Raw genomic sequence first — 9,895 nt, forward strand, 5'->3', positions numbered from 1 at the left:
CATTACTATTTTTAATGTTTTTGAAGTTTCTTCTGCTCATCAAGCCTGCATTTATTTGATCAAAAATACAGAAAAAACAGTAATATTGTGAAATATTATTACAACTTAAATAATAGTTTTCTATTTGAATATACTTTAAAAAAATAATTTATTTCTGTGATGCAAAGCTGAATTTTCAGCATCATTACTCCAGCCTTCAGTGTCACATGTAACATTCAGTCTATCACATGATCATTTAGAAATCATTCTAATATTCTGATTTATTATGAGTGTTGGAAACAGTTCTGCTGTCTAATATATTTGATGAATAAAAGGTTAAAAAGAACTGCATTTATAAAAATAAAAAAAATTCTAATAATATATATTCTAATAATATATTTTCTTTATAACTTTTTATCAATTTAACACATCCTTGCTGAATAAAAGTATTGATTTTATTTTAAAAAAAGAAAAAAAAATTACTGACCCCAAATTACTGACCAGTAGTGTATATTGTTATTACAAAATATTTATATTTTAAAAACATAGCTTCTTTTTTTTTCTTTTTATTCATCAAAGTATCCTAAAAAAGTATCACATGTTCTGAAAAAATATTAAGCAGCAGAACTGTTTCCAACTTTGATAATGAATCATCATATTAGAATGATTTCTAAAGGATCATGTGATAATGATCCTAAAAAATTCAGCTTTGCATCACAGAAATAAATAAAGTATAATAAATTTAAAAACAATTATTTTAAATTGTAATAATATATCACAATATTACTGTTTTTTCTGTATTTTTGATCAAATAAATGCAGGCTTGATGAGCAGAAGAAACTTCTTTCAAAAACATTAAAAATAGTAATGTTTCCAAACTTTTGGTCTGTACTGTATATATATTTATTTTACTTTAAGTTTTTGCAAATAACAGTTTTGTGAAAATTTATCTTCATGGAAGTGATTACATGTTGGCACAAGCTTTGATCGCTTGAAACCACATGTGTGTTGCCCAGTTTAATAACATCATAAAGAAACACAGACCAAATGAACCCCCTGGAGGTGGTTGATGTGTTTTTGTTTGTTTTTTATTTGGGACAGGGTGATCCAGTCCCATCTTTCATCCATGCGGTCCACTCCACTTCAAAACCAGATAATTCACCTGGTTTACAATTTGTACATAGCTTTTTCGAAAGTGCACTTTTTTTTAAAACCCAGTATGGAATAAACAAGATTATTACAATGTTATGGGAAGGGGCAGGATGAAACACAACTAAAGTTAGCATGACGTAGCATTAGCTTGTGTTTGTCTCATGTTTTGATGTAGTTTATGTCTGTCTGCTAATGCCAAAACTCTCAGGGTGCTGTTAATGTGATCAGTGCATTAACTGTTTCTACGTCTAGTATCAAATCTCAAGACTGCAGCATTAATCTGTTCATTCCAAAATCATCAACCTTACATTTCGGTTTCAACTCTCTCTCCACATACCATACAACAGACCTGGTGTCCAAATAAAGAACAAATTAACAAATGTATGAAAAATTAGATTGTCAAAGAAAAGTTATTATAACAATTATAATTACACATAAATAAAATCATGAAATAAAAGAGCCCAAATAAAAGAAACACTCTCTACTAGATCACAAGCCAATTTCAAAAATAAAATATCCAGTTAACTCGGCTTGAACAAGCTCTAATTCAACAGTGATGATGACACATCTACAAACACTCTTACATAGCATGTGTAAATGTGTCGTTTTCATGACATGGCACCATATGTCAGTTTATTTCAACATATAGCTCAGTCTACTTAAGACACGCAACGCCAGCAGGTTAACTGACCAGAGAAAAGCTTAAACTTCTGTACAAACATTGTGATGTCTTGTTTATAAGACCTTTATACATGCTTTATAACAATGTAAAGAATTGTTATACCACGCATGCATTGATACCAAGTAGACTTTACAGGATGAATGGAATAATAATCAGCAGCACTGTTAGTTTTGACGCATTTTTGTCAAACCAAATTAATCAAATAAAACCAGTGTAGTTTACAAAGGAAACCTGAAATGAAAAAAAAAACCAACCACATTTTCGTTCTTACACTATCCATTTTAGTCACAACTATTCGGTTGGGAAAAAAATTTGAAGAAGGCACCAGGCTAGGCAGTTTTTTTCTGAAAACCTTTCAAGAAAAACCTATGGTACTTCATTAGCATGTACTTTTTACCTTACAAGACTTCAATCCCTAATCTTGCGGAGTGTGTTTATTTTTGCCTATAAATCTAATCTCAGGGTGGTCTAGTCTTATATTTACTAGCTGCGAGTGAACTGGGAGAAGTGGCTCATCCTTCTGGCTGTGAAACATCCACAAACTAGAACCAATCCTTTACAGAGTCCCCTTAACCAATCTAACAATTACTAAGCCATTCAGGTTTGAGCAAGTCACAGTTTAAACCTGGCATTTACAGACAGATCTAAAAATGCACTTCAACATCGGCTGTGCTTCACTTCCCATCTAGGTCTATGCGGAGTTAAAACATTAAGTGGGCAGAGGAGACGATAGAGATCTAGAGAAGAGTAGATACAGCCAATTAAATCGACTTAATGAATCAGGAACTTTATAATGGAGTGTAGAGCCATATTATGTTTGAATCAACCAATAGCTAAACTGAATGAGTCCATACTGAATTCAGACAATCTCACAGTGTTAATGAAACACGTCTGGAAATGTGTGCAGCTTTTGGTTTCAATAAGACGGGCATTTATGAGCTTAAATTTATATTCTGAATCATATAAAGCCCTAATTTCTATCTCCATCTGTTACACTTTACAGTTAGTGCACTATTAAATGTGCACTATATGACAATCAAGCTGTACACTCACTTGCAGTGCACAAGAACTGGCAGAATGTTTTACATTCATTGAATACTGAAAGAGCATTCTAAGCCAAGCCACATCCTGTTTACATGCACTACTCTGGTATCCACAATAAAGATCCTCATCCCCTTCAAACTTATTTAAACCTGGTCAGGTTTATCCATTCAGGTGGAGCAGCTCTACTACAATTAAATCATGAGCCACTGGTTCTGCATACAACATATTTATAACTAGCTGGTTGACACTGATACAGCATGAAGCGCCATGTTTGACACTGCAGATGAACAACTGAGGGTGAAGAACTGTCAAGCGGCTTTCTGGATTGATCATGACAGTAAAACAAAACAGAAATCATGACACACCACCCAGCGTTGACGAATGTGATGTGTACCAGATAATCAAAATGAACCTTATTACTATGTGCGGTGGAAAAAGAAAAAAAAAAGTTTATACAATGTCCATTCTCAGGTCATCAAGACATATGTTTAGCTCATGTGCGCTTTTGTGTGTGCTGAGAACACAAAGCAGAGTGAGACGACGGTAAACCAGATGGCGATTACTTCTGCCTGGTGATTACTGTGCTGTATCCAGGTCACTCTGGCATCAACTGCTCCTGTCTGGGGCCTGACTGATGCTCCGGTGCAAAGCTCCACTGATAAGCCTGGATGAAAAGGGACTTGACTGAGAGGTGATGGAGCAGGGGGCCGAGCTGTGTCAACAAAGCCCAAGGCTCCCCATCTGCCTGATCCGGTCTCTCACAAATCACTCCCTCCAATTCTGTCAGTCACTCCTGCTGGCTCAGTCTCTAGACTGGTAGAAGAGTATATACCCTGACTCAGAGTTTTTGGAGATGTCCGATGTCAAACCGAAGAATTCCTCCATCGCCTGGGCATCTATTTTCTGTGTGGGGGAAAAAAAAGAGAAAGAGAAAACGTATTGAATCTGTTGTGATAATTTCTGAAAAAAAACCTCATTGGTTCTTGCGGAAGCTTAAATGTGCTTGCATGACACATAAACATTAAACGAGCACGTTTCAGCTTCAGTTTATGACATGTGATGTGCACTATGTATATGCACTGATCAATGTTTATATGAGAATTAAATATGTTCACCGTAGAAAGGGATTGTCTCTCTTCAGAAGACTTTATTTGGATCACAATTACTTTCATTTTATAAACATTTTAAAGCGTCAAAGTTTCCAGTGAATGGATTTTCAATGTCAGATTTCATGAAGAAAAATTCTTTCTTTGAGTTCCAAAGATAAGTCTTACAGATTGGAACAACATGAGCACCAGGATATTTCAAGCAAAAAATCCATTCCAAAAATTAATTCCAAACCTGCATTGTACACATTTTTTTAAAATGTCTTTCATTTTTATTATTTATTGTATGCAACGAAACTCAGTGTGGTCCAATGCAAATTACTTTTGTGTTTTACAAACCAAGGAAAGGTTTGGATCCCTTCAAAGGATAAGGCATGTGATTCATGTGCCCAATAGCAACACTGGATGTAATTGCAATCTATTTTGAATCACAACAGGGTCGAACAAAACAACACTGGCTCAAGCATTAATCAGAAATTCTGCATGGTGTCACTAATGATTCAGAAATGACACGATTCACATTTAAGTGACTTCTAAAGTTGTGATCAGATTAAAAACAGATAAAGAACATCTGACTTTAGCATGCAACAGAGCTAAGCACTGCTCTGCCTCAATTTAACATATAGCACCTTACACCACCACTGTGCTTGGTATTTATACAAGACTGCTGTTTATGATACGAGAACCACTTCATGTTCTGAGAAGCACCTAAAATGCTGTGTTCACACCAAATGTGAATAGAGCGTCTGGCGCGAATGATTTCAATGCTAAGTCAATGCAAAGGCGCGTTTACGCGCGTCTGGAGGTCTCGTGGCGCGAATGAAGCATTTAGCGCGGCGCGGAAGACGCGAATTCGCCTCATTGAGCGTTTCGCGCGAATGGTGCTTTTTGTGCGTTTAGCGAACATTTTTAACTTTGGCGTCAATTCGCGCCGCGTTAACCAATCAGATGCCTGCTTAATATTTCTATAGAGACAGGAATAAAAAGGACCTATATATATATAAAACATATTAATAGATTAATTAAATAGTGTATATTGTTATTACAAAATTTATATTTTAAAAACATAGCTTCTTTTTTTTTTCTTTTTATTCATCAAAGTATCCTAAAAAAGTATCACATGTTCAAGGCCAAAGATAAGAAACGTTTCGTTTTACCCCAAACGAATTATATTTTATCTTGAACCACTAAAGAGACATCAGAGCCAGCGGCAAATGTCAGAAGGTCTAGCCGAGGTGAGGCTGCTCTCGGCGGATACATGATGACGGAGCTCCCGCTAATCGCATGGAGCTCAGCTCCAAAATCGCCAAAACATTTTTTAAATAGACGCTTTATAAATAAACCGCATATTTGAGTTTAAAACAACTACATTCTCGCCTGAAATACTTTTAAAACTACATTTCATGACACGATAACAGTAATATTTTGAAAATTATCCGAATAAAAATGGCGGTTGAAAATGCTGCGTGAACTCATCTGGCAGAAAAAATTCAAATGAATAACAGTCTTGGTCTTGATCTCATTAATGCATCACTACTTCTAGAATTCATTCAGAGAACTCAAAAGTATTTGGGTCAATGTGAGGAAACTCCAAACAAGCACTTAGCTAAGCATAAGCAGCAGCTACAAATCACCTGACATATGCTTCAGGGCAGTGCTCGACTTCCAGATACCTTGGGCTGCAAATCATACAGTCATTGCTAGACAACGCAAACTAAGTATGAAAATGAACATATTGTAATAAAAGCTGGAAGAAGAAACAATCAACAGATCAACAATTATATTCTGACTTACCTCTACAATGTCATCGTCAAACAGCAGCCAGAAACCATGACTCTTCACTATAGTGATATAATGACCTCGATTTGGACCACTACAAAAAAGTAAACATATTAACAAGATAAGAAGAACAGAAACAAAAGAGATTCCACAGCGCTATGAATAGAAGAGAGGGATCCCAGTGTACACCAGAAGAAGACTTTTGTTTCAGTGGGGGATTGATTTATGACATTTTGATTGCTAATTACAAGGTAAAAATGTTTTTTAATTAAAATTAAAAAGAAAACTTGTGCATAGATAAATCATTCACAATAGGATGCATTTGGGAAATAAAAGAGTACATTTTCAATTCACTCAGACCAGATGCAGATGATTTTGTGTGTGTTTCTCAGAACAGATTTGGAGAAATCTCAGTAATGAATACTCTGCAGTGAATGGGTGCCGTCAGAATGAGAGACCAAGCAGATGAAAAAAGCAGCACAGTAATCTACATGACTCCATCAATTAATTAAGTCTTGTTAATTGGAAAGCTGCGCGTTTGTAATAAACAAATTCATCAAGGATTTCAAACTGTTGCTTCTGGCAAAATTACGAGTGTCCTATCCATGATACTGCATTTTCCAGTGAAATAAGTAATCTTGTAAATTAAATTAAATTTAAATTTATGCATTTAGCAGACGTTTTTTATACAAAGCGACTTACAGTGCATTCAGGCTATCAATTTTTACATATCATGTGTTCCCGGGGAATCGAACCCCCAACCTTGCGCTTGATAGCGCAGTGCTCTACCAATTGAGCTACAGGAACACTGAATTGTCTGAATCAGGAGAGAAGTATGCACAGATCAAGAAACATTTACAAGCCAAAGGAGTCTAAACAAATATGTTGGTGGATTTTGATGTGAGACGATAAAAAGGGATGGACATTTTCACTGGAGGAAGTGTTATTATGGATTATGGACTGGTATTTTGACCAGAGGTGATGGTTTAATAAAACACCTGAATGCTGGATTTGTTTCTTAGATGTAGCTTTTCAGTTCACAGAGTCGTGTGGATTACTGTGATGTTTTTATCAGCTGTTTGAACTCTCATTCTGACAGCATTCATTCACTGCAGAGGATCCATTGATTCTGATGAAGAAACATACTCTTCTACATCTTGGATGACCTAAAGAAGAGTACATTTCCAGCCAATTTTCATTTTTGGTGGACTTTTGCTTTAAATTGACTGTCACATCAGAAACCTACCTCCCACAGTGCACTACTACAGCCACCAGGTCGTACAATCGATCAGGGTTGGTAGCATCGCCAGAGGTGTTAAAGAGCCTCAGTTCCAGAGGGAAGACTACACGATAAGAGAGCTTGGTGTAGCGATGAAGCTGGTCCATATACTTAAAGCGCTTTAGGTGCAGGGCAAGGATCATGGGTAATTTCTTCACCCGCATCCTGTAAGGAAGAGATACAGGATAAATTTTAACTTGAAATTCCATCTCTATTCTCAGACTGCACTTTATTGGCCAACTTCCTGAGCAACTGTAATTGTTAAATGGTCGATGAATAAAATCTCTCTTGCTGCAAAGAACCAACACAGTAATGCATCGAGTACAACACCAAGATGCATTCAGGAAGGAAGGAAATATTACATAGACAGGGGCAGTGCAGATGCAGCAGCCTTACATTGGTTGAAGTAAATATCACAGCAAATGCGCCTCCGGAACAAGAGTACTTTTAGCCATCCCAGTCTGTTGGAACTACATACCTTTTCTGAGCCTCCTGTTTACTTCTGCATTGCTCACAGTAGTACTTGTATTCACTACATAAGGTCTCTGTGTTGCTGAAACCCCTGTCAGTGCAGAGACAACACATTATCTTTCCACATTAATAAACATTACACATAGAATTTGAACCAGTGGGACGTTTTTGCCAGTTATGTTGTGGCTTTACCTAAGACAGTGTGTGATGGAGGTATTCTGCTCCACGTCCACTGAAAGGTCTAGGAAGTCTTCATCTTTACTGCTCACCTGGGACGAAAGAGGAAATGATTACCAGTCATACATTCTAATACTACATATTGTTCAAGACATATATATATATACATATATATATATATATATATATATAGGGGTGTAACGATACGCGTATTCGTATTGAACCGTTCGGTACGAGGCTTTCGGTTCGGTACGCGGTACGCATTATGGACCGAACGGTTCGTTGGACTAATTAATTATATTTGGAAAATAAAAAAAAAAGTGAAATATAATGATATGCGTTCAACAAGGTAGCCCAATAACCCAAACGACGTAACAGGCAACGCCCCTGACACCCCCGAACAAGAAAAAAACACCAACTTATATGTTTATGTTAGGCTACTCAGTCAGGCGCTCGCTCACTCAGCAATACAGGCTGAAGGCGCGTTGCAAAATGGCCAATGCGTTTAACAGGGAATCCAAAGTGCACCCAAACACCAGACCTGTTGGTTATTGGAGGATCTTCTATTTCTGGTCTGTTAAATGCATAAGCCATTTTGCAACGAGCCTTCAGCGTGTACTGAGTGAGCGAGCGCCTTACTCTGTAGTGCAGTGATCCTCACTATTTTTTTCACAAGAGCCACATTGGCAGAGCAAAATCAAAAGGCGAGCCACTTTTATGACAGCATACTAAGTCACCTTTGCAAATGTGCATTTCTACATATAAATTGGACATCCCACAAAAAAGAAATAACACGGCCAATACATTTTCGTTTAAGAACAGATTTACTTTAATAGTGGGGTGAGCGAAAGCTGGCATGCATGTCAAACAAAATGCCCCCAAAAGAAAAAAAAATCTCTATGTTTTCAGTGCTGATGCATTCATGTTACATTTAAGGGCACCTAAAAGCTGTCACAACGAACCGGCAAAATTAATGATTATGAATATGTAAAATATAGCAGAAGACATTTAATTTTTTTTATGTCTGTCGGCTAGAAAGATGCTGACTCGTGATCTTCGCAGTAGTGAACGCGCCTGAGAGAAATGCACGTTTCATACGGGAGGGAGAGCAGTCTGTTTTCTTTCGTTTTGAATTGTTTTGTTTAAAAGTAGACATTTCAAGCTTTATATATAGCCTATGTGTCGGGTCTGTGAGGCAAGTAGGCTATACGCTGAGTTTCGGTTCATTCATGAGACAAACTCCAGGTTCACACAGGCTCCTTCGTATCGTGGTTATCTATTTTCTATTTACTTCTTATTAAATCCAGACAATTGGTTGATGAAACCTTGATTAAAATTAAGATACAATTAATACAAAACAAAATCAAATTTAAAGACAGGCTTTGTGCTTTCTGTTTGAGGTCTCAGTGAAAGTTTTAAAGCAGTCTTAGTGCGACTTATATTGATAGGCTACACCTGTATGAATTCTCATTTTACTTTTTGAACCCCATTATTGAGCCGAGTTTGGCTTGAAAATAGTCTACTGTTGATGACTGTGCAAGACTAATGGATTCAGGGTCAGGCTTGAATGAGCATGCTTCAGACTCGTGGTGTGAGCAGAGCGAAATTGGAGCGGGAAATGCGACGCTCCATCCACCGTCCTTTTGAAATTGCCGCTCTGCGCTCTGTCCAAGATCCGCCCGCTCGCGCTCCCGGCTCGCGCTCCCCGCTCGCTCCCGCCTCACATGCTCTGAAGGCATGTGGCAGTGTGCTATGCGCAGAGGTGGAAAGTAACGAATTACATTTACTCGCGTTACTGTAATTGAGTAGCTTTTTTGTGTACTAATACTTTTTAAATTTTTTTAATCTGTAATTTTACTTTTACTTAAGTATATTTTGTTTGAAGTATTGTACTTCGCTACATTTTAAAACATTAATTACTGAGTAAAAAAAATAAATAAATCGCTCCCTGGAAACTACAGCAGTATATAATGGGCAGGAGGGCAAACTGGCGCTAAAATCACAAGAAAGATGCAGACGGACAAAACAGGCGTTAGTGGTGCAGACACCGCTGAAAACGAAACCCCGTCATATTCTGAAGTTGAACTCGAAGGAAATGAAGTGAACCCCTGGTCATATGTATGCTCTATTATGCAGTGTAAGCTGTACTTGCCTAGGAAGACCAAACTAGCAGCTTATAAAATCTCGACAAGACATCAACCCTTCGCAAGCATGTAGAGGTAAGCT

General features: G+C 37.2%; 1 protein-coding gene across 1 annotated transcript in view; it reads right to left on the reverse strand.

Annotated features, from left to right (window-relative positions):
* Positions 1-2,979: 2,979 nt before the first annotated feature.
* Positions 2,980-9,895, reverse strand: part of LOC132109028 (ubiquitin carboxyl-terminal hydrolase 12-like) — a 15,198-nt gene continuing 8,282 nt past the window's right edge. Inside the window, exons 5-9 of the mRNA XM_059515285.1 lie at positions 7,685-7,761; positions 7,500-7,583; positions 6,989-7,186; positions 5,758-5,836; positions 2,980-3,760 (exon numbers count right to left, since the gene is read on the reverse strand). Coding sequence (XP_059371268.1) covers positions 3,659-3,760; positions 5,758-5,836; positions 6,989-7,186; positions 7,500-7,583; positions 7,685-7,761 — 540 coding nt within the window. The 3' untranslated portion in view covers positions 2,980-3,658. The remainder of the gene's footprint in view (positions 3,761-5,757; positions 5,837-6,988; positions 7,187-7,499; positions 7,584-7,684; positions 7,762-9,895) is intronic.

This window comes from Carassius carassius, chromosome 2 (genome assembly GCF_963082965.1).
Source record: "Carassius carassius chromosome 2, fCarCar2.1, whole genome shotgun sequence".
Lineage (NCBI taxonomy): Eukaryota > Metazoa > Chordata > Actinopteri > Cypriniformes > Cyprinidae > Carassius > Carassius carassius.